This window comes from Anolis sagrei, chromosome 3, assembly GCF_037176765.1.
Source record: "Anolis sagrei isolate rAnoSag1 chromosome 3, rAnoSag1.mat, whole genome shotgun sequence".
Taxonomy (NCBI): Eukaryota; Metazoa; Chordata; class Lepidosauria; order Squamata; family Dactyloidae; genus Anolis; species Anolis sagrei.
The window spans coordinates 270,669,103-270,695,102 of NC_090023.1; the positions used below are offsets into that span (position 1 = coordinate 270,669,103).

General features: G+C 44.9%; 1 protein-coding gene across 3 annotated transcripts in view; it reads left to right on the forward strand.

Moving 5' to 3' along the window:
• Positions 1-26,000, forward strand: part of TP63 (tumor protein p63) — a 215,558-nt gene that overhangs the window by 185,306 nt on the left and 4,252 nt on the right. For 2 of the 3 annotated variants that reach the window (XM_067466131.1, XM_060767267.2), the window contains 6 exons: positions 894-1,030; positions 2,967-3,049; positions 3,202-3,344; positions 18,354-18,511; positions 21,423-21,564; positions 24,899-24,992. In XM_067466131.1, the coding sequence (XP_067322232.1) occupies positions 894-1,030; positions 2,967-3,049; positions 3,202-3,344; positions 18,354-18,511; positions 21,423-21,564; positions 24,899-24,992 (757 nt within the window). The remainder of the gene's footprint in view (positions 1-893; positions 1,031-2,966; positions 3,050-3,201; positions 3,345-18,353; positions 18,512-21,422; positions 21,565-24,898; positions 24,993-26,000) is intronic. The other variant, XM_067466132.1, reaches the window with a different exon arrangement.

Consider the following 26,000-nt stretch of genomic DNA (forward strand, 5'->3'; position numbering starts at 1 on the left):
CTTTCTGCAAATTCGCTGGTTCGCGGTTACGGTTTAGAATTAATATACTAAACACTAACTGCAAAACAGTGAGTCTGTGGGCTCTCTGGGTGCCAGGGCAAGGTGGGGAATCCGGCCCTGGCCAATCCAGGGGCAGGGCCTGCCGTTGGTTGGATCGACCAGGGCCGGCTTACCTACATTGCACCAGCAGCCTTTGCAGGGCTGCCCGGGGCCTCCATGGCTCCCAAGGCGAGGTGGGGAAGCCGGTCCTGGCCAAACCAGGGGTGGGACGAGGCCTGTGGCTGGTTGGCCATTTGGCCAAGTGGCAGGAGACTTCAAGCCATTCAGGGGGCTTCTACGAAGAAGCCCCCTGCAAGTGGCATGGCCAGCCGGCCAAGCGGTGGGAGACTTCCAGTTGCGCAGGGTTCTTCTGGGAAGTAGAAGCCCCCTGCAAGCAGTATAGCTGGTGGGAGGGTGCCTCTGCTGCAATGGCCCTTGCTTGGTAAGTTGGGCAAGGCATTTCTGATTTTAAATACTGTAAATATATATAGTATTAGGTTCTTGTGGGTTTTTTCGGGCTATAGGGCCATGTTCTAGAGGCATTTCTCCTGACGTTTCGCCTGCATCTATATATAGTATTGTCGAAGGCTACCTCTGAGGATGCTTGCCATAGATGCAGGCGAAACATCAGGAGAAAATGCCTCTAGAACATGGCCATATAGCCCGGAAAAACCTACAACAACCCAATATATATAGTGTCCCTACTTTGCAGATTTTCACTTATCGTGGGTGATCCTGGAACGTAAAACCCATGATAAGTGGGGGAACACTGTATTTCCAAATTGTTCTCCTTGCTGGGTGATTTTTTATTTCAATTGGGGAGCTAATGGACCTCTGCTTTTGCTCTCCTGCAGCGGACAAGTCCTGGGCCGCCGGTGCTTTGAGGCTCGGATCTGCGCCTGCCCCGGAAGGGACCGGAAAGCCGATGAAGACAGCATCCGGAAGCAGCAAGTCTCCGACGGCACAAAGAACGGTGACGGTACGAAGCGCCGTAAGTAGTTGGGTGCAGGTGCCCTGCGGAGCTAGAAGAAAGACTCTCCATGGGGGGTTTCTTGCAGTGCAAACATTGTGCTACGCAAGACCTTTTGCAGTTTATTCATGGCCATCATAATCTCATTTTATCTGCCATGACTCAATGCTGTGGAATCCTGGGAGCTGTAGATTGGCGAGGCACCGGTCCTCTTGGGCAGAGAAGGCTAAAGGCTCATCAGAAAGGATCGATATTATTTATTTACTATATTTGTATACCGCCCTTCTCAGCCCTTAGGCAACTTTATGTCCTATCCTTTCCCCTAAACTGGGACTTGAAGATGGCTAACCAGTTAAAACCAAAACAGTAGGCACTGTTACCCCCCCCCCCCCCCCCAATATCTTCGGCTCATACATTTTGGAGACGTGAAACCACAAATAATAGCAGACCCTACTGAAATGAACCATTTCTGGCAGAAGCGTACTATAGAATTATGTTGAAGGAACTAGAAAATACCTAGCATTTCTAGGTCCTGCAGTACGGTACTATGGTCACACTCCAGCATAAGAAAACCTAAACCTATCACTGGAGGATCTAGATCAGGGATGGGCCAACTTCGGCCCTCCTGGTGTTTTAGACTTCAATTCCCACAATTCCTAACAGCCTTGTCACGATGACAAGGGCTCTGCCAATATTTAGGCAGAGATTAACCAAACTCCCAGTTTGTGTTAAAACAATTTAATTAAAACAGCACTTACTTTCTGGCTGTTTGAATAGTCCAAAAGATAGCACTCAGCCACAGAATATAAAACAAAAACTGATAGCAAACGCTACACCGTAGTCAAAGGGTTCAGTCCAGTGGTCAAATGCCGAGAGTTCAATGAGCCAAGTCCAGGGAACAAGAGTCTATACCGTAGTCCAAAGCTAGTCCAAAGATTCAAGGTTCCAAGGATTCAAGAGACAGGTCAGGATACCAAAAATCCACAAATGCAATTTGTTTCATAAAGATCAAGTAGACAGAACATATTGTAAAGAACAAAAATAACTTTCTGGCCTTGCATCGCACATTTTAGTGCAAATATTAAGACACAAATAGTGTTCAATTCAGCAAGTATTGCAGAATGTCATGCCGCAGTCCACTTCAAAAAGGGTCATGACATGCAGCTGTTAATAAAATTGGGGGGGGGGGGGGGAACCAGCAGCATCTACCACCAAATACTTTTCTCCCAAAGATCAGTCCCAAGGCTAGCTCCTTATATCCAGAAACACCCAGCTGCAACCTGTCTCTTGCATACGTCCACCCTTAACAGCTTTCACCCATAAACTCTTACTTACAGATTACTCAACCCTTTAGAACAAAGACTTACATTAACCCTTCCGTCACCAACTGCTAGGCCTACCACCACAAACCACCAACAACTGCAGAACATGATACATAGAATCATAGAATCAAAGAGTTGGAAGAGACCTCCTGGGCCATCCAGTCCAACCCCATTCTGCCAAGAAGCAGGGATATTGCATTCAAATCATCCCTGACAAATGGCCATCCAGCCTCTGCTTAAAAGCTTCCAAAGAAGGAGCCTCCACCACACTCCGGGGCAGAGAGTTCCACTGCTGAACGGCTCTCACAGTCAGGAAGTTCCTCCTTATGTTCAGATGGAATCTCCTCTCTTGTAGTTTGAAGCCATTGTTCCGTGTCCTAGTCTCCAAGGAAGACTCCCTCCTCCCTGACAGCCCAGAATCTTGCAGATATTGATGATTGAGTTGTACTGGAAGACTTAGACATTCCAAGAAAGAAAGAAGTCATTTCTTTATTAGTGTCCCCCAATCTATTTCCCTGTGCCCCTATTCCCAGAGAATTTGGAGGGCTAGTTGTTATGAGCAATTGAAAATAATACATTTAAAAAGAGTGTTGTTCTCCATTAATCACAGTGCCTTTTTTCCCTCCTCATTTCAGCTTTCCGGCAGAGCACCCACGGCATCCAGATGACCTCCGTCAAAAAGCGACGCACTCCAGACGATGAGCTCTTATACTTGCCGGTAAGCACACACTTTCCCTTCGCATAGAAATAAAGTTTATTATTATTAATAATTCAGCTGTGAAGTCTGTGGTGTTGTTGCCATTGTTGATTGCAGTTGATCCCAGGTCTCTCTTGTTCAAAAATGTCTTCCTTCCTCTACTTTCTGTGCAGGTTCGAGGCCGGGAGACATACGAGATGCTGCTGAAGATCAAGGAGTCCCTGGAGCTGATGCAGTACCTCCCTCAGCACACGATCGAGACCTACAGGCAGCAGCAGCAACAGCAACAGCAGCACCAGCACTTGCTGCAGAAACAGTGAGTGGAGGGGACCGAGGGGGTCTAGGGATGGGGAATTGGGGAGGGGGGCACTCACACTCAAGAGAGGGCCTGATTGGAACCGGATTCAATGGATGAACCAACCCTCTGTTGTGGCATGGTCTGAATCACATTCCTTGAACCTCAGAAAATTGTGCATGGGCTGTGTATTTTGTGTCTTTGTGTGGTGAATCAGTGTATATTTGAAGGGGATCCAGGAATTGGGAATTGGGGTGGGAGTACTCGTACTCAAGAAGGGACCGGAACGGAATCCGGATTCAATGCATAGACTGATTCTCCATTGTGGCATGGTCTGAACCATGTTCCTTGAGCTTCAGTGAATTGTGCATGGACTACGTATGACGTGCCTTTGTGTGGTGAATCAGCGTATATTTGGAGGGGATCCAGGAATTGGGAATTGGGGCGGGAGTACTCGCACTCAAGAAGGGACCGGAACGGAATCTGGATTCAATGCATGGACTGATTCTCCATTGTGGCATGGTCTGAACCACGTTCCTTGAGCTTCAGTGAATTGTGCATGGACTGCGTATGACGTGCCTTTGTGTGGTGAATCAGCGTATATTTGCAGGGGATCCAGGGATTGGGAATTGTGGCTGAGTGGGGAGGGGGCACTTGCACTCAAGAAGGGACCGGATCGGAATCCGGATTCAATGCACGGACTGATTCTCCATTGTGGCATGGTCTGAACCATGTTCCTTGAACTGCTGTGAATTGTGCATGGTCTGTGCATGATGTGTTTGCGTCTTGTGGACCACGTTTATAGATATAGTGTATATTATTGGCAACTGACAGTATTTATAGAGCTTGAATGGACCACAACAAGAGCGAGAAACTACAGGTCTGTGATCCACAAAGGCTGTTGTTAGGTAAAGTGTGTCGGGGTAAAAACTAAACACTGGCCAATGAGGTAATGTAATTCCTTCTCTCACATCCTCCCTGTGCTACGCATGAGACTTATTGTCTCAGAGCAAGCAATTAAATTATTATTATTATATTATTATAACTTTATTTGTACCCCGCTAGCATCTCCCGAAGGATTCGATGCGGCTTACAACAGGCTGAAGCCCACACAATACAACAATACAATACCACAATACAATACCTAGCAAATAAAAACAGATTAAGCAGAAAAACAATACAATAGCAATACAACAAGACATTGTTAAAAACGGAGCCGGCTGGCGTAGGGGTACAGGATTAAAAGTGCTGATGTGTCGGAGGGATATGGGATTATAATATAAGTGCACTGTGCAGTATGAGGTGGTCTTGGTTCTGACTAAAGTGCTTCTGGGATTTGGAACTGGGATTCCTAGTCTGAGAAGGCACATGGGGTTCCTAGTCTGAGAAGGCACATTTGAACAGCCAGGTTTTCACATTCTTTCTGAAGACTGCCAGTGTAGGGGCTTGTCTGAGGTCTTTCGGGAGGGCATTCCAGAGGCGGGGGGCCACCACGGAGAAAGGCCCTGTCCCGTGTCCCCACCAAGCGCGCTTGTGACGCGGGCGGGACCACGAGCAAGGCCTCTCCAGATGACCGGAGTGAGCGTGTGGGTTCGTAGACAGCGATGCGGTCACGCAGGTAGGATGGTCCCAAACCGTTCAGGGCTTTGTAGGTGAGCACCTGCACCTTAAATTAGGCCCGGAAAATAAACGGCAGCCAGTGGAGCTCCTTAAACAGGAGGGTTGACCTCTCTCTGTAATGGGCCCCAGTTAACATTCTGGCTGCTGCCCGCTGGACCAATTGGAGTTTCCGGGCCGTTTTCAAGGGTAGCCCCACGTAGAGCGCATTGCAGTAGTCCAGTCTAGAGGTGACTAAGGCATGGACCACCCCAGCCAGATCAGCCTTAGCGAGGTACGGTCGCAGCTGGCGTACAAGTCTCAGTTGTGCAAAGGCCCTCCCGGCCACCGCCGATGCCTGAGCCTCAAGCGTGAGCGATGAGTCCAGGAGGACTCCCAAGCTGCGGACCTGTGGCTTCAGGGGGAGTGTAACCCCGTCCAACACAGGTTGCCACCCTATACCCCGATCAGGTTTACGATCGACCAGGAGGACCTCTGTCTTGTCGGGATTGATCTTCAGCTTGTTCGTCCTTATCCAGATAGACACAGTGGCCAGGCACTCGTCTAGCACCCGAGAGGCCTCCTTGGAATTAGGTGGAAAAGAGTAGTAGAGTTGTGCGTCATCTGCATAGAGATGGCACCCAAAACACAAGAGTCTTTATCTGTAGTTAGCAGAGATTTACTTCACAGCCTCTGATGTTGTTTGCCGCTTACTGCTTTCACAAGACTCTTGAGCCCTGGCTTTCATCCAAACTCTTTTTGGAGGCTTTTATCTTGACTCATTGTTTTTGTACAACTTTTTACACATCATTATATATGAAGATACAATTTCATCAACAGTATAATGACAATACAATGAGAAATGATGACCATGGCAAGACACAAACATGGCAAGAGATCATCATGGTGAGGGAGCATTATGGTGAAAGAGTGTGCACATGCCTACTGCCTACCTTTATACCCATAAGCTTCTTGCCATCACACAGGGACAACAGAAAATGATACAATTCCTGTCATGCCTGCCACATGGTCATGACTCCACTCCTTTTTCTGTCCCTCTATTTCCACCTCACCATTTGCTTAACCCAGGGGTCCTCAAACTAAGGTCTGGGGACTGGATACAGCCCTCCAAGGTCATTTACCTGGCCCTCGCTCAAGGTCAAACTAAGTCTGAAATGACTTGAAAACACACAACAACAACAACAATAACCCTATTTCGTCAGTCAAAGGCAGGCCCACACTTCCCATTGAAATGCTAATAAGTTTATATTTGTTTAAATCGTTCTTCATTTTAATTATTGCATTATTTTAAAGAGGTTTTTGCTCTGCAAATAAGATATGTGCAGTGTGCATAGATATGTGCAGTGTGCATGTTTTTTTTTCAAACTATAATCCGGACCTCCAACAGTTTGAGGGGCTGTGACCTGACCCTCTGTTTAAAAAGTTTGAGGACCTCTGGTTTAACCCTTCAGTGGAATGTGCTGTGACACATTGCCAGGGCTCTGCCTTATTTGGGTAGAGATGAATCAAACTCCCAGTTTTATCAAACGGTTTAATTAAAACAGCACTTACTTGCTTGCTGTTTTTATAGTCCAAAATATAAAACACAAAGATAGCACACAGCTACAGAATAAACAAAAAATGATAGCAAAAATAACTTCGTAGTCAAAAGGGTCCAGTCCAATGGTCAAATGCCAATAGTTCAATAAACAAAGTCCAGGGATCAAGAGTTTATACCATAATCAAAAGCCAGTCCAAAGTTTCAAGGTTCCAGATTACCAGAGACAGGTCAGGATACCGAAAAATCCAACAGACCTGGGGGGAAAACCAACAGCATCCACCACCAAAATACAACAGATACTTTTCTCCCAAAGATCAGTCTCAAGGTTAGCTCCTTAAATCCAGTAACACCCAGCTGCAACCCATCTCCTGCACACCTCCACCCCTAATTGCTTTCATCCATGAACTCCAATTTACAGATTACCAAAGCCTCTAGAACTGTGGTTCTCAGCCTGGGGTCCCCAGGTGTTTTTGGCCTTCAACTCCCAGAAATCCTAACAGCTGGTGAACTGGCTGGGATTTCTGGGAGTTGTAGGCCAACAACATCTGGGGACCCAAGGTTGAGAACCACTACTCTAGAACTAATACTCACATTAACCCTTCCATCACTAACCATCAACTGCAGAACATATGACATACATGTCTATTAGAACTGTATTTTCCTAACACAATGGAGTTAACAGACAATGCATTTGTATCTGACAGAGCATTATCTACTGGACAAAGTGGCCCTCTGTGATGACGCTGGGGAGGAAAGGCGACATGTGTATGATGGGAAGGGAGTGAGAAAAGAAGGAAGGAAAGCAACAGAGAAAGAGAAAAGGAAGGGAAAGAAAGAAAAGGAGGAAGAAGTCAAGGAGGGAGAGGGAATAAACAAAAAGGGTGTAAGGAGAAAGGAAAGGGGAGAAGGGAGAAAGCAGGTGGGCAGCAGTCCCAATGACATCTGGACAACATTAGGTATATATGCTCTTATATTTCCTTTAAGACCCTTTCTTCTTTTGGGGGTGTGACTAAAGTGACCCTCGTAACTTCAGCAGTGGTTGGCAAACCACCAAGGAACAACTGGAGGGCATTGCATGGGATCCTTTCTCTTTGGCCGTGGCGTGGCGTGAAACCCACTTGATACAAATCCAGTTCTGCATCTAATATGGATTCCTGGGATAGGCAGCATTCTCCTTGACACATGAGGCATTCAGCCTTCCTGCTGAGTATACATAAGGTCATAGAAGTTTACACCAGGCTGTGAAATGCCCCCATTTAATGCAACATGGAATCTTAAGGGTGCAATCCTGTATATCCAAATTCCTGGGGATTTGCCCCATTGAATGGGCTGGGGTTGCGCTGTAAGTGTGCGCCGCATGCCACACAATTTTCTCTCCGAATCCTTGGCTGCTGGGCGCTGGCATTTGTGTCACGGCAAGTGGCATGGCTTTGAGACATTCATTCTGAAGAGGAGAGACGCTGCCTGCCCTGGGACCTGGAACGTTTTGCATGCGAAGCATGTGCCCCGCTATGCGCCCCGGAGCCCTGCTTTGAGCCTGTCGACAAGACTCACACTTTGTAAAACGATCGTTTGTAACAAGAAGCTCGAGCCGCCCTCCAGATCTGCGTGTATTGCTTTTTTCCTCGCTTGTTGCTATTTGGTTTTAGTTCCTTTGGTCTGCCTCATCCGAACGGTTTGCTTTCTTTTTTTCCTCCACTCAAGTACCTTCAGGATCACGAGGGGTCTTTTCTGAGTCCAAGTTCCCCAACATTGATCCACACTGTATTATTTCATTATTTACTACATTTTAATGTTGCGCTTTCTAAAACCATGGCAAAGTGTAGGATTGTTAGCCACTTTGAATCCCTAACAATGCTGCCTTTCGGGGAGAAAAGCAGCATATAAATCAACAATAACAACAACAACTTTCATACTCACAATTTCTATACAATGAAGGGAGCAATCCCCAAAATTGTTCAGCCCCTGTTTAAAAAGGATTTTTCACCCTAAATTGGCTCAAACCATGTACAAAACCCCTGCAAACATGTTGTTTACACTTGCCACCCAAAGGCCATCCAGTTCAACCCCATTCTGCCAAGAAGCAGGAATATTGCATTCAAACCACTCCTGACAGATGGCCATCCAGCCTCTGTTTAAAAGCTTCCAAAGAAGGAGCCTCCACCACGCTCCAGGGCAGAGAGTTCCACTGCTGAACGGCTCTCACAGTCAGGAAGTTCTTCCTCATGTTCAGATGGAATCTCCTCTCTTGTAATTTTAAGCCATTGTTCCATTGCGTCCTAGTCTCCAGGGAAGCAGAAAACAAGCTTGCTCCCTCCTCCCTGTGGCTTCCTCTCACATATTTATACATGGCTATCATATCTCCTCTCAGCCTTCTCTTCTTCAGGCTAAACATGCCCAGCTCTTTAAGCTGCTCCTCATAGGGCTTGTTCTCCAGACCCTTGATCATTTTATTCACCCTCCTCTGGACACATTCCAGCTTGTCAATATCTCTCTTGAATTGTGGTGCCCAGAATTGGACACAATATTCCAGGTGTGGTCTAACCAGAGCACAATAGAGGGGTAGCGTTACTTCCTTAGATCTAGACCCTATGCTCCTATTGATGCAGGCCAAAATCCCATTGGTTTTTTTTGCCGCCACATCACATTCCTGGCTCATGTTTAACTTGTTGTCCACGAGGACTCCAAGATCTTTTTTCAGATGATGATGATGATGCTTTTGTCTTTTGGTTGAGACCTAAAATGCTTCACAACGTTAAAAGCAATGCCATTTTAAAACCCAAAAATGTAAATATCAAGATAGAATTAAACTATTTACAGTTGGACTTCTGTATCGAAGTTTCAAAACATTTCCCCAAAATTATCCAAAACAATTTGGATCCTGCCGTTTATCGAAATTATATATAATAGGATTTGATCATCTGTGGATTTGGGTCTCCATGGGGACCCAGTGGGATACCAAGGACCTCCTACTCTGCTCATATTTAAATCCATCCCACTTTCCTCCCCTAATTCAGTAGCAGAAAAGGCAATGGATGGACTAGAGTGGACTCTTTGGATCATGAAGGTACTTCTCACACAACAGTCGTTGCTCCTCCTCCCCATCCTTGGTTCTTCACCTTCTCTCCTCCTTTTTCTTCCTCTCTTTCTTCCTCTCTTTCATCTCCTCCTTTGCAGCCTCCTCTCTGCCTGCCTCAGGGGTGAGCTGTCAGGAATGCGGAGAGAGACGCCCCCCAAGAAATGACGCTGGGCTCAAACATTCCTGGCCCCCAAAAATCCCCTTCCGCCGACTCACAAAACCAGCTGGAAGGGCAGGAAGTTCTTGTTTGGCTCCAAGATTGTAAAAATAACCCAGAGAAGGGGTGCAGCTGGGCCAAATAGCTTCCAACTGACTTGGGAGGACAGATTTTTGCAAAGAGTTGAGCTTTTTCCAAGAACCGAACACTACCGTCCTTCAGTAGCGACATAGCATTGGTGAAGTCTGGAACCACCACAGAGTGCCTTCTCCTTTGTCACATACTTTCTTTTCCTCTTGTTTTCATCTGCTAAGAACCGTCAGATGTTCCCTCTGAGCCGGTCTCAGTTCTTCTGCAAGATGCACGTTTCCCTGTCAAGACAGAAAGGCTGGATTTGCTTGTGTTGTAAACCTGCGATGGCTTTTGAATGCTGGTCAGAGACTAGTGCGCTGTACAGAATCGAGAGACTTTATTTCTGCGGGCGGATGGACGTTAACAATGAGCATCAAATGACTTGTTTTCGCTATAGCCTTAGTGTTACCTTTTCTACCTTCTGCAATTCTGCAAAATATTCAAGATGGGAACCTTTGGGATTGGGTCACTCTGAGCAAATCAACATGTATTGTCAAAGGCTTTCATGCAAATTTCATGCAAAATTCTGCAAAATATTCAATAAGATGGGAACCTTTGGGATTGGGTCGCTCTGAGCAAATCAACGTGTATTGTCAAAGGCTTTCATGCAAATTTCATGCAAGATTCTGCAAAATATTCAATAAGATGGGAACCTTTGGGATTGGGTCACTCTGAGCAAATCAACGTGTATTGTCAAAGGCTTTCATGCAAATTTCATGCAAAATTCTGCAAAATATTCAATAAGATGGGAACCTTTGGGATTGGGTCACTCTGAGCAAATCAACGTGTATTGTCAAAGGCTTTCATGCAAATTTCATGCAAAATTCTGCAAAATATTCAATAAGATGGGAACCTTTGGGATTGGGTCACTCTGAGCAAATCAACGTGTATTGTCAAAGGCTTTCTTGCAAATTTCATGCAAAATTCTGCAAAATATTCAATAAGATGGGAACCTTTGGGATTGGGTCACTCTGAGCAAATCAACGTGTATTGTCAAAGGCTTTCATGCAAATTTCATGCAAAATTCTGCAAAATATTCAATAAGATGGGAACCTTTGGGATTGGGTCGCTCTGAGCAAATCAACGTGTATTGTCAAAGGCTTTCTTGCAAATTTCATGCAAAATTCTGCAAAATATTCAATAAGATGGGAACCTTTGGGATTGGGTCACTCTGAGCAAATCAACGTGTATTGTCAAAGGCTTTCATGCAAATTTCATGCAAAATTCTGCAAAATATTCAATAAGATGGGAACCTTTGGGATTGGGTCACTCTGAGCAAATCAACGTGTATTGTCAAAGGCTTTCATGCAAATTTCATGCAAAATTCTGCAAAATATTCAATAAGATGGGAACCTTTGGATGCTTTTTCTTCATAGAAGTGGCTTCTTGAGTGGCTTCTCCATTCACCTGGAGAAGGTCCACATCCATTGTGTCCAGGGAGGGAATGTATCCCATCACAAATCAGTGCAACCTCCAATGCTTCACTCTGTTTCATATGTCAATTGAGTGAAGTCAAAATCCAGTGTCTCTGATGAGTCCCATGTTGACTTTGCCTAGTATATAATGTTGCATTTGAAGATACTTTGGGCAAGTCTTCCTTGGAAGAAGACATAATTGATCAGTTCAGTCTATAATCTCACACTGTATTCCATGTGTCAAACCAATTTATTTTGGTGAGTCCCATGTTGATCTTGCCCTAGTGCATGAGGTTGAGTGTTGAGGTCCTATGGTGAAATTGGGCAAGTCTTCCTTGGAAGAAGACATAATTGATCAGTTCAATCTATAACGTCTTGTTCTATTCCATATGTCCATTCAGTGAAGCCAAAACACACTTGTTTTGGTGAGTCCCGTGTTGACTTTGCAGAGTAGACATGCTGTTGAGTTTTGAGGTCATAAGATGAATTTGGGCAAGGCAATGGCAAACCCTATGAATACATCTTCCCCAGGAAAACTTCATGGTTGGGTTGCCATAAGTTCAAACAACTTGAAAGCACACAACAATAACAAGGTTATTGCAGCTAAATAGCTCAAGAACTGATACAATCTCCACATAGAAGACCCAAGGGCAGTGGAAGCTGGTGGTGAAGCTAGACTTTGAAGATCCATAAAATGTATATCCTTCAAAGTTCAGACAAAAACTCATACTGTGAACCCACACTTGGATATTAGTCTGATTTTCCACAGAGCTGTGCCAAATTGTTGAACCCAATCTCCCCCCAATATACCCCCATTCAAGTTTGGACTAGAAGTTGGACTAGGATCACCATATGACATGGAAGCCACCATTTGTCCCTTCCCAAAGCATCACCATGCAAGGTGTCTCCAAAAGGAAAAAGCTGGTGCCTGTGGATAAAAATAAAAACGAAAGTGAACCAATGACTCAGTCCAAGGTGAAGAGTTGGTTGGGTGTTGGTGAGCCAAATCTTGCCCCACTTTTCACCTCTTTTTCCTACTTCCTGTAATTCTGGTTTGGATCTAAAGCACTGTGGATAAACTAGTATCCAGGCTTATCCTGGAAATGTGACCTCCAAAATTCAATTTTGCTGTAATTGTGCTGCACCTACTGTTGTCTAGCTGATGGGCAAAATGTCCTTCCTTAATACACTCAACTTTCAATGTTTGTGGGTGGGATTTTTTTGTGGATTTAATTATTTGCAGATTCGATTTGAAGGTTCTCTCCAGGAATCTCTAGGAGTCTGTGGTCACCTTCCTCCAAACGTTGGTCATTGAGTCATGCTGGAAAACCAAGTAATTCCTATAGAGAACATTTCTCCAGGTACCTCTGGGTCAGGCATGGGCAAACTGGCCTTCCAGGTGTTTTGGACTTCAACTCCCACAAATCCTAACAGTCTACCGGCTATTAGGAATTGTGGGAGTTGAAGTTCAAAACACTTGGAGGGCCAAAGTTTGCCCATGCCTGCTCTAGGTCCTCAAGTGTGATTATATGGCCAACTTGAAGAAAGTTGACAATTGAGTCAAGGTGTTTTGCCCCCTCTTATATCCCTTATGTCTTCTTACCAGGATAGTGGAGGCCCCACATTCCCCTCAAGGTGCAATGCCCGATGGTGCTTTTCTCCATTCAGCAAGTTATGATTCCAAGAGGTGGTTTTCAGAGGTGTTCATCAGTCTTTATTAATGATGCAACAGTAGGAAGGGAAAAAGTGTTGGGCCGAAATCAAGGCAATTCAATAGACATGAATATCTATAGAGATCCCCTCTATCTTGTTCCTCAGGGGGCCATTTTCTCCCCTCTGTTATTTAACATCTATATGCGACCACTTGCTCAGCTGGTTCGAGGTTTTGGGCTTGAGTGTGACCAGTACGCCGATGACACTCAGCTGGTGCTGAAGATGGAAAGCCGACCATCAGTTTCTATCAGTGCCTCGAAGCCGTTACTGGATGGCTGCATGCCAGCAGGTTAAGGGTGAACCCAGCAAAGACGGAGATCCTATGGCTGGGTCAACCGGGCAGTGGGGATATCCAGCTGCCTACCCTGGATGGCGAGGCGCTACGCCCGTCATCATTGGACCCTCTGCTGACGATGGAGGCCCAGGTCTCCGCCGTGAGCAGAACCGCCTTCTTTCACCTGTGTCAGGCTAGACGTCTGGCCCCTCCCTGTCCAGGGATGACTTAGCTATAGTGATCCAGGCCACGGTCATCTCAAGACTGGACTACTGTAACGCCCTCTACATTGGCCTTCCTCTGTCGGTGATCCAAAAGCTCAAGTTGGTACAAAATGCAGCTGCTCGGCTTCTGATGAGATGCCACATAACACCAATCTTATTACAGCTGCATTGGTTACCAATTGAGCACCGGATCACTTTCAAAGGGATGGGACTCACCTTGAAGGCCTTGCATGGTCTGGGGCCGATGTACCTGAGGGACCGCCTCACCCCCTCCCAACCCCAGAGATCCCTCCGTTCTGAGGACCAAGATCGGAAATTCCCAGTGTCAAGACCTTGCGTCTCACAGCAACCAGATGCAGAGCCTTCACAGCAGTGGCACCATCACTCTGGAATACTCTGCCACCTGAAGTCCGAGCCTTGCGGGACTTATCAGCTTTCCGCAGGGCATGTAAGACATATCTGTTTCGACGGGCTTTTGATCTCTGATATTGCTGTTTTTGAATTGTGTTAGATTTTAGCCTGTTCTTGTAAGCCTCTCCGAGCCCCAGGGGAGTGGCCACATAGAAGTTCAAATAATAAATAAATATCTCTTGAAATTCATTGGTCCATCTTGTGGCTTGCCTACTATGTGGTCCCAGCAAACTATTGGAAAAAAGTAGTATTCATGTCACTTCTATGAGTCCTCTCTCAATACCTGACCCTCTTTTCTCTGGTCTTCCTCTCCAAATGTATGGTGCTGACTTTCAATAAACTTTTACATCTTGATTTCACCTGCTCGTCTCGTCTACTATTTGTCTCTTTGCAACAAAAGCAGAAGACTGCATCTTTCTTTCTTTCTTTCTTTCCTTCCTTCTTTCATTACTCAGCCTTTCTTTTGAGGCACATGCCCTTCTGTCTGCATTTTTCTGGCGTTCCCACTCCCATTGCCTCCTTTGCGGTTGGCCAAGGGGAGGCCGGGTTTGCACCAACAGCGCTCTAATAATATTTGTCTCTTTGCTTGGAGAGTTTAGTGATTGCCCCTCGGTCTGCCAGGCCCCACAAGTTGATGTAGGAAGGATGAAAGCTTCGAAAACATTAAGCACACAAAAGAAAACATTTGAAAACAACCTCTTTAAAACAGATTAGAAACCACAAGCAATTAACTAGAGCAGCCAGACCCAGTTCTAAGGACTGAAGGGCAAGTGAAATATTTCCTAGTTCCAACAGACCTCACTACCTCCGAAGATGCTTGCCATAGATGCAGATGAAACGTCAGGAGAGAATGCCTCTAGAACATGGCCATATAGCCTGAAAAAACCTACAACAACCAAGTGAAATATTGCTTTAATGGGTCAAATGGTTCAACCATTTGGAGAAAGGGTTTGGTGCCACTGCTGGAAAGATTCTGACTCATCATCCTATTCTGTAGGGGGGTTAATGGGGTGCACAATAATGAGGATTTAAGGTTTTGAATAGACTTACATTGGGGGAGAAACAGATGTTGTTTCTAGCGCCCACTTTTTGTTTGATGTTCAGGCAGTGCTTCTTGTAGGTCAGAGCACGGTCCAAAGTGACTCCCAGGTATTTGGTTGTGCTGCAATGCTCCAGTGGGATTCCTTCCCAGGTAATCCCCAGAGCTCAGGATGCTTGTCTGTTCTTGAGATGAAAAGCACATGTCTGTGTTTTAGATGGATTAGGGATCAGTTGGTTTTCCCTGTAATAGGCAGTAAGAGCACCTAGAGCTTCGGAGAGCTTCTGTTCAACCATCTCAAAGCTCCCTGCTTGAGCAGTATCAGCCAGCACATCAACGACTTAAATCAAGACAGTTTTCTTAGATCTACAGAGACACTCGCTGGAAACCCCAGCAAGCGAGAGTCCAAAAGTGGCAGGCCCAAACCCAGCATCTCAATTCATGGGTGATACCAGATGAGAGACTCCCCTCTGGGCACTCAGAAGACTGGGCGACTTGGAAGGCGCTGAACAGACTGCGCTCTGGCACCACGAGATGCAGAGCCAATCTTAAGAAATGGGGCTACAGGGCGGAATCCTTGGCATGCGAGTGCGGAGAGGAGCAAACCACTGACCACCTGCTGCAATGCACCCTGAGCCCTGCCACATGCACCGTGGAGGACCTTCTTGCGGCAACCCCAGAGGCACTCCAAGTGGCCAGATACTGGTCAAAGGACATTTAACCAAATACCAAATTTGCAAAATCTGTGTGTTTTTTTTTTCCTTTTCCTTTTTAATCTCTGTGTTTGTTTTGCTCTGTTAGAATTGTAATACAATAGTTGCTGATGACACGATAAATAAAATAGTGTGGTGTAGTTTGGGCGATGAGCTACAGCTCTGGAGAAGGTGGTTTGAATCCTTGCTCAATTACAGAAACCCATTGGATGACTTTGGGCAACTCACACTCTCTCAGCCTCAGAGAAAAGCCAAGGTAACCCAAAAAAATCTTACCAATATAAAACATTTGATTGGTTCAGCTTAGCATTGCCATAAACGAGATATATATGCTGGATTTTGGATCGCAAAATCACAAGTTGAACTCTTCCCAAGCGTCTAGGACTGTGTGATGTATTTTTGAATGATGTGTGCAGATCTAAGTCAGATGTCCTTTTGCAGTTGATTTTGTCAATGTTTATTGTTTCCAAATGCCACCTGAGGTCTTTTGGAATGGCACCCGTTGTTGTTGTTGTTGTCTTGTATTTATTATCCACCTCTTCTTTTGGCTTGCGGTGGGGCACAACACAGTTGAAATTCAAGGTCATAATAAAATACATTCATCAAGCTCATGGATTGTGCTCCTCCTGCCAAAATATTTCAGGAATAGTATATTGATGGCCAAGCTCTGTTTCTGCTGACCCTTCCGACAGTTCAAGCTTGGCCCTGCCACCAAACTTTGGCAACAGATTGGACAAGTCAAACTAGCCTTCTATGCCCAGTATGCCAATTGTCCATTTTTGCTCTACATTCTCCCAAAACATAACAAATGTAATAATTATCTATGGTGATACTGAATTGACCAAAATTCTTCTTGTAAGACTATAGCTGAAGTTTATAAGGATGACCATTATAGAAAAGAAGGGCTCAAGAGACAAGGAAGTAGTGTAATAGCCAGCCCATAAATTATGAATCAAGAGTCTGCACTGTTGACAGCCTACATTGCTCTCCTGGCCTGGAATCTATGATACGGATGCTTATTTGTCTGACTGGTCCATGGTGGTCCATGGTCTTGTTACATCCCATATAGAGTACTGCAATTTGCTCTACGTGGGGTTGCCTTTGAAGACTGTTTGGAAGCTTCTAATGGTCCAATGGGTGGCAGCTAGGTTGATCACCGGAACGGGGTACAGGGAGCGCACAACTCCTCTGTTGCGCCAGTTCCACTGGCTGCCAGTCTGCTACTAAGCACAATTCAAAGTGCTGGCTTTAGCTTATAAAACCCTAAATGGTTCTGGCCCAGCTTACCTGTCCAAATGTGTCTCCTTCTGTGAACCATCATATAGATTAAAATTTTCTGGCGAGGCCCTGCTCACGGTCCCATCACCCTCACAAGCACGACTGGTGGGGACGAGAGACAGGACCTTCTCAGTGGTGGCCCCTCATCTGTGGAACTCCCTCCCCAGTGAAATCAGAACAGCCCTCTTCATCTTGTCTTTCAGGAAAAAAAACTTAAGACATTGGTTATGGGACCAAGCATTTGAGCAGTAACTATAGCAATGCAATACTTGAGATCTCTTAAAGTGATGGATTAATGGACTTATTCTGGACTACGATTTTGGACTTATGTGATTTTAATTGCTGTTTTAACAATTTATGTTTTATTGCTATTTTTAATTGTAATTGGTATTTTTTGGGAATCTATCTGTTTGTTGGGCATCGAATTGTTGCCAGTTGTGAGGCCACCTTGAGCCCCCTTCAGGGTACAAGTATGGGAAATAACAATAAATAAATATTTCCAAGGACACCTATATTTATGAACCCTTAACATCCTGTCACACAGCATAGCAAGTTACAATTTGAGGTCATTTATAAGGCTGAAAATCTAAGGAAACCAGGAGGAATGCTGGAATTTAGTATTTGTTGGGTGGAAGTCAATGAGACATGTTTGATCATTCTTATACATAACACTGTATCCCATGGATGTGTATACTCATATATGATTTATGAGTATGGCCACCCCTCTGGATTTATTTATGCCCCTCATTTCAAACTGTAAATCCCAATTTCTGTTGTTTAGCAATTTGGATTTATCCTCTATTGTATGTGTTTCCTGTAATACATGATGTACTTGGTTTTCCTTTAACATTTTGGATAGTTTGTGTCTCTTAACTGGCATTGAAAGACCATTTGTATTTACTGATATAATATTCAGTTCACCCATCATGTTTGGTTTGTTTTTTGATTTCATGTAAATGTTCAGAGTTATATTTTAATTTGTATTCAAAAAGAAACCTAAACCTTTCTACTTGAAGAATTGTTAATAAAGACATTCAAAAGGAATATATACACATATATATACATTAAAACATCTTTCTATAAAATGCACAGATTAAAATACAATCAACAGAGATTGTGAATATATAATTCCTAGATTAAAGAGGACTGGGTCAGCCTGCTGGAAGAGATCTGTCTTCAGTGGTATGTGACCTTGTTATAACACTTTATTTGTACCCTGCTACCATCTCCCCAAGGGACTCGGTGCAGCTTACATGAGGCCGAGCCCAAACACAACAATACAAGCAATAATCACTACAATACAAACAATTAAAATAAAATAAAAACATAGATAATAATATACAACAATTGTTGTGACTGTTGTCCCGGCACTTCTCCTTGCGCTCACACTCCTTGCACTCACATGTGCCTGACCCTTGGATCTCTCTTCCCTTTGCAGGACCTCCTTGCAGTCCCCCTCGTCCTACGGCTCCAGCTCCCCTCCGCTGGGCAAGATGAACAACGTGAACAAGCTGCCCTCGGTCAGCCAACTCATGAACCCGCAGCAGCGCAATGCCCTGACACCCACCTCCCTCCCGGACAGCATGGGAGCCAACAGTAAGGGACTGCTGCTTCATTGTGTTGTGTTTGCTTTATTTACTGTATTTCTATCCTTCCTTGCTCACAATATAGAAGCTCAAGGTGGGTAACAGACTTCAAATTCAGCATCCACAGTTACAGTGGGTTGAAGCCACCTTAATTACTGTGGCTTAAAGATCTGCCTACAGGGTCCTGGGACTTGTAATTTGCAATTTGGGGAACCACGGTTAAGTCAAAATGTAGCCAGTGAGGCATAGTAGTTTGAGTATTGCATTCTGCATTTTGAATATTGCATTCAAATCAGGGGTGATTTGAATGCAATATTCCTGCTTCTTGGCAGAATGGGGATGGCCCATGAGGTCTCTTCCAACTCTTTGATTCTATGATTCTATGAGTGCTGGTCTATAGGTGCATCGACACTGTAGAATTAATTCAGCTTGACACCACTTTAGCTTCTTCCTAATGATCAGGTGGAATTTTCCTTTTCTGAAGTTTGAACCCATTGCTCCATTGTGTCCCAGTCTCTGGAGCAGAAGAAAACAAGAAAAGAATATTACCTCCTTTCACATATTGAAACAGGACCCTCATGGTCCTTCTCATCTCTAAGCTAAACCTACCAAATTCCCTAACTTGCTCCTCAGAGGAATTCATAGTTTCCAGGCCTTTGACCAATTGGTCACCCTTCACTGTTCCATTTTGTCCATCTCCTCCTTCAATTACTTTGCCCAGAACTGGACACAGAGTTATTATTCCAGGTGAGAAGGTGTGGCCAAAGCAGAAGAGACTAGGACTCCCTTGATCTAGACAAGAGTTGTCAAACTTATGACCCTCCAGATATTTGGGCCTCCAACTCCCAGAAGCTCTAGCCAGCTTGTCCAGTTGCCAGGGATTCCGAAAGCTGAAATAAAAACCAAACTTGGAGCGTCACAAATTTAACACTAGCGATTTAGACACACTACTCATAGAATCCTAGAATCAAAGAGTTGGAAGAGACCTCCTGGGCCATCCAGTCCAACCCCATTCTACCAAGAAACAGGAATATTGCATTCAAATCACCCCTGACAGATGGCCATCCAGCCTCTGTTTAAAAGCTTTCAAAGAAGAAGCCTCCACCACACTCCGGGGCAGAGAGTTCCACTGCTTAACGGCTCTCACACTCCTATTAATATAGCATAGAATTGCGTTCATGTTCAGATTATGGTCTGCTAAGGCTCCTAGATCCCTTCCCCATAGTCTGTTTTCCAACCAGGTGTCACCCAGCCTATCTCTATGCAATGGATTTTTGGATGGCTTTGCCCAGAACAGGACAGGTGAGGTCTGGCCAAAGCAGAAGAGAGGGGGACTGTGACTATTGTGGAAAGGCAGGCAAACAGGACCTACCTGTCTGAACGCATCTCCTCCTATGAACCAGTTAGGACATTAAGATCATCTGGGGAGGCCCTGCTCTTGATCCCGCCGGCTTCACAAGCACGCCTGGCAGGGACGAGAGACAGGGCCTTCTCAGTGGTGGCCCCTCGGCTGTGGAACGCCCTTCCCGCAGATATTAGATCGACCCCCTCCTTGCTGGCTTTCCGGAGGAAAGTAAAGACCTGGCTGTTTGAACAGGCATTCGACTAAGCAGTGTGACTGATTGACTGATTATCGGAACACGGAATAATGGATAACGGGTTTGGATTCTGATTTCATTGATGAGACCTGATGGATTTGTTACATTGATGTACTGATGTATTGATGCTGATGTTTAATGATTTGTGATGGGCCAGATTAGAAAGATGGGCCAAAACTAACAAAATGAAGTTCAACAGTGACAAATGCAAGATACTCCACTTTGGCAGAAAAAATGAAATGCAAAGATACAGAATGGGGGACACCTGGCTCGAGAGCAGTACGTGTGAAAAAAATATTGGAGTCCTCGTGGACAACAAGTTAAACATGAGCCAACAATGTGACGTGGCGGCAAAAAAAGCCAATGGGATTTTGGCCTGCATCAAGAGGAGCAGAGTGTCTAGATCTAAGGAAGTAATGCTACCCCTCTATTCTGCTTTGGTTAGACCACACCTGGAATATTGTGTCCAATTCTGGGCATCACAATTCAAGAGAGATATTGACAAGCTGGAATGTGTCCAGAGGAGGGCGACTAAAATGATCAAGGGTCTGGAGAACAAGCCCTATGAGGAGCGGCTTAGGGAACTGGGCATGTTTAGCCTGAAGAAGAGAAGGCTGAGAGGAGATATGATAGCCATGTATAAGCTATATGTGAGAGGAAGGCACAGGGAGGAGGGAGCAAGCTTGTTCTCTGCTTCCTTGGAGACTAGGACGCGGAACAATGGCTTCAAACTAGAAGAGAGAAGATTCCATCTGAACATTAGGAAGAACTTCCTGACTGTGAGAGCCGTTCAGCAGTGGAACTCTCTGCCCCGGAGTGTGGTGGAGGCTCCTTCTTTGGAAGCTTTTAAGCAGAGGCTGGATGGCCATCTGTCAGGGGTGATTTGAATGCAATATTCCTGCTTCTTGGCAGAATGGGGTTGGACTGGATGGCCCAGGAGGTCTCTTCCAACTCTTTGATTCTATGATTCTATGAAATGCCTAATGATTTTGTATTGTGTATATCTAAACTGTTGTAAACCGCTCTGAGTCACCTAAGGGCTGAGAAGAGCGGTATACAAATAAAGTAAATAAAACAAATAAATAAATAATATGAGTTGTCGAAGGCTTTCATGGCTGGAATCACTAGGTTCTTGTGGGTTTTTTCGGGCTATAGAGCCATGTTCTAGAGGCATTTCTCCTGACGTTTCGCCTGCATCTATGGCAAGCATCCTCAGAGGTGTGAGGTCTGAGTTGGGTTTTGCTCCTCTTTCTGGATTTCTGACTAGGGGTGTTTCCATGCCAGTGTGTGACCCTGTTTCTTCCTCCTCCTCCTCCCTTGCAGTTCCCATGATGGGGCACATGGCCATGGCCGGGGACATGAATGGGCTGAGCCCCACACAGGCGCTGCCCCCTCCGCTCTCCATGCCCTCGACATCCCACTGCACCCCGCCTCCTCCCTACCCCACAGACTGCAGTATTGTCAGGTGAGTCCCAGCGTTTGCCCGTTGCCAAGAATGCCCTCCCGTCCCTGCCTTGTGTCGCTTGGGTGGAGGTTGCCTCTTTCTCTGCTCTCTTCACTCCCTGAGTTCTTCATGACGCTGTTTGTCGGACCAGCCGAGCGACTTCCGACCGGCTTTGCAAGTTGCCGCTGCCTCCCTTTCCCGTTAGCCATCGTTTTCACCTTCTGAGAGATAAACTGGGATCAGATAGAAGACTTGGGGTTGGGAAATCCCAAGACGCCAATGAAGGAGTTGAGGAAACGTAACCAATTTAACATAGTTTGTGGCAGCTACAAAAACCAAGTTTCTGGTTCAGAACAACTACTTTCAAAGGAAGGACCACACAATTAAACAGGAAATAACACTTTCAACACCAGGAACAGAATTTTGTCTATATTTTGTTACATAGTGTAATCTGTACCATTACAAGCAGTGTGATCTAGACGTTCCCCAAAAAGAAAGGACACCTCTTACATCATTTTCTTTTGTTTCTATAGTTTCCTAAGTAGATATTGTTGCTAGGAATTTCTAGGTCCTATAAGAAATTCCATTTCACTGATGGAAGTTCACCATAAAATCACATTAGAAGACCTGGAATTTCCTAGAGAGATGTTCTAGGTATCTCTAGGTTCTCCAGCATGGAATAAGTTCTCCATAGACTCATACTAGGAGACCCATAGTTTCCTTGAGAGGCATTTTTTAGGTTCCCCAGCATGAAAGTTCACCATAAATTCATACTGGAAGACCTGTTGTTTCTTCGAGAGGCATTCTTTAGGTTCTCCATCATGAAAGTTCACCAAAGAATCGTACTAGAAGACCTATAGTTTCCCTGAGAGGCATTCTTTAGGTTCTCCAGAATGAAAGTTCACGATAGACTCATACTACAAGACCTATAGTTTCCTCAGGAGGCATTCTTTAGAATCTCCAGCAGGGAAATTCACCATAGACTCATACTAGAATACCTATAGTATTCTTAAGAGGCGTTCCTAGGTTCTCCATCATGAAAGTTCACCATTGACTTATACTAGAAGACCTATAGTTTTCTCGAGAGGCGTTCCTAGGTTCTCCATCATGAAAGTTCACCGTTGACTTATACTAGTAAACCTATAGTTTCCTCGAGAGGCGTTCCTAGGTTCTCCATCATGAAAGTTCACCATAGACTCATACTAGAAGACCTATAGTTTTCTCAGGAGGTGTTCCTAGGTTCTCCATCATGAAAGTTCACCATAGACTCATACTAGAAGACCTATAGTTTTCTCAAGAGGTGTTCCTAGGTTCTCCATCATGAAAGTTCACCATAGACTCATACTAGAAGACCTATAGTTTTCTCGAGAGGTGTTCCTAGGTTCTCCATCATGAAAGTTCACCATAGACTCATACTAGAAGACCTATAGTTTTCTCAAGAGGTGTTCCTAGGTTCTCCATCATGAAAGTTCACCATAGACTCATACTAGAAGACCTATAGTTTTCTCGAGAGGTGTTCCTAGGTTCTCCATCATGAAAGTTCACCATAGACTCATACTAGAAGACCTATAGTTTTCTCAGGAGGTGTTCCTAGGTTCTCCATCATGAAAGTTCACCATAGACTCATACTAGAAGACCTATAGTTTTCTCGAGAGGTGTTACTAGGTTCTACATTATGAAAGTTCACCATAGACTCATACTCATACTAAAAGACCTATAGTTTTCTCAAGAGTCATTCCTAGGTTCTCCATCATGAAAGTTCACCATTGACTTATACTAGAAGACCTATAGTTTCCTCGAGAGGGGCTCTCTCTAGGAATCTCTAGGTTCTTCAGCATGACTTGAGGGTCAACTTCTGGCAGAGGTTGACCATAGTGCTGTATTTAATAATGTATAAATGCATTATTAAAATCCTCATTATTATTAACTAAAGATTCCTAGAGAGAACCTATTAACCAAATCCGCAGAACTCAAATCCACAAAGGTGAAGGATTGACTACTTGTACTTTTCAGATTCAGGTCAGGGAGCTTGCACCTGGTTTGGTGAAGCACCTTTTGGCCGAAATCCAATGCACTTTGTAAACAAGTCCTTTCCATAACACTCCCTTTCATTGTGCATGCACACACTTTACTCCAGGTCCAACTCCACACCCCGAAAGCATGCTTCATGACCCCATTGATTTCAAGTAATGGAGTCTGTTGGATGCTCCATGGATCTGGAAGACCTTGGAGCTCTGAACCTGTCCCTCCTTTCCACTTCCACTGCAAAACGCTAGACTTGGGTAACCATGGAAAAATTTGGTTCTAAACTCGTTTCGTTTTTAGGGGGCCCTTGCGTTTCGTTTTTTTTAATAATTCCGAAATTTTCCTTTAAAAAATTTCAAAATTTCGTAAAATTACGAATCGATTCGTTAATGGCGGGCGAGATTGCGCAATATGCTAAAAAAAACCTCCAAATGGGTCAGGAGGAACTTCTGAAGCTTCCCTCTCCCTCTGTTGTTGACTGTTGGTGTGATAAAACAAACAACAACTATAAAACTTGCACCAGACATGCGAAAATAATTTTGAAATAATTTCGAAATAATTACGAAATAATTTCGAAATAATTACGAAATAAATTGAAAAAGTTGTTTCGAATCTTTATTACTCCTCACACAATTCCTGTATGGCTCAATATTGGATCGTAAGCTAATTTAAATACGAATTAATAACGAATTACGAAATTAACGAACGAAACCACCCAAGCCTGCAAAACGCATCTGTTCCAGGGGTTGTTTTCAGTAGTGGTTATTCTTCTCAGGCTGCCATAGGACACTGTGATGTTTGCACTTTTCTTGACACTTCAGTGTTTGTTTGTTTGTTTATTTATTTACTTACACCATTTCTACCCTGCCTTTCTCACTCCAGAGGGGACTCAAGTATTGTCACAATGCACGAAGGGGTTTTCGTAGCCTTGCTTTGAGCTGAGGGAAAACAATGTACAAATGTGGGAAATAAGCAAAGGACAACCCACATCCTAAACAAGTGCTTGTTTTTGTAACATAAAGTTATGATCTAAATTACTTCAAGAGGGGTATAGATACCTGGAAAATTCACTCAGGTTGAATTGCGTTGAAAGTAAATGATGACACTGTGATTAGAAATTCTCAATCATCATATTGGCGGGTTAGAAATGGTTTCCTAGGAAGGCAGTGCTCCCCTCCCCTCATGCATTCAAGGCTTTTGGGTCGCTTGCCGATTGTGGGCTGTTCCAAATCTGGGTGATTTCCTGATCTCAATTTCGTTCTTCTTCTCTCCCTCCGCTTTCCTCTCTCTCTCTCTCTCTCTCTCTCTTCCTATCCTCCTCCTCCTGCAGTTTCTTAGCAAGGCTGGGCTGTTCTTCCTGCGTGGATTATTTCACGGCGCAAGGGCTGACCACCATCTATCAGATTGAACACTACTCCATGGATGTAAGTAACACTCCTCAGCCTTTCGCTTCCTGGGGGACGCCCGCCTCGTTGAAGGAGTCTGAAGGGTGGCAAAGTTAGGGTCCTGTTTAGTAGACCACAGTTGTGCAGAACTTGGAAAACTCACTGGGTTTTGGACTTCTCTTTCCAGAATCCTGTGGCCCCTTTAAAACTTGGTGGCCCCTTCACCCTTGCAAAGTGCCCAGGGAAAGGGATTCTCATAGGAGAAACCTCTGTGGGACATCAATGCTGAATCCTTCCCCTCCTTGCTTCTTTGGGCTGTAATTCTGCCCTTCGTCTCCTCCTCTTCTTCACCCCAAGTGGCAGCGCTTGGTACATTCCAGATTGAGCTTATCTATTCAGCCATAAGACAATTATGCTGGGGAAAGTGGAAGGCAAAAGGAAGAGGGGCCGACCAAGGGCAAGATGGATGGATGGCATCCTTGAAGTGACTGGACTGACCTTGAAGGAGCTGGGGGTGGTGACGGCCGACAGGGAGCTCTGGCGTGGGTTGGTCCATGAGGTCACGAAGAGTCGGAGATGACTGAACGAATGAACAACAACAACATTCAACCAATTCTGGCTCAATCCAGGGGTGAATTTTCACCCAACTGAGCCCTGAAATTCAGCCATTGGTCCAGTCTGCAGGTTTCTCTTCTGAGCTTTTGGAAGTCCTTGGAATTGTTGTGCAAAGAGCAGCCTAGAACGGAAAGGGTTGTCCTTAGGTCTTCAGTGATGCTTCCCATCTGCCTTCCCACTTCTGTGCCTGGATGCTTTGCTCTGTGGGGCTGTTGCTTGGGGCTGAGCCTGGGAACCCTACGATGCTATGGGGCTGCGGATCTCTGTGCTTTCTTTCTGATTCTGGCCATGTTCCTTTCCCTTTGGAAGCGAGTCGGTCCTGTATGAGACCAAACGCTTTAACCCCAAGAGAAGGGAAGTTATTTGTTTATTTATTTATTTGTCATGTCAGGGCAACCAGTCAATTATGTTACATTTCTAACAGAACAAAGC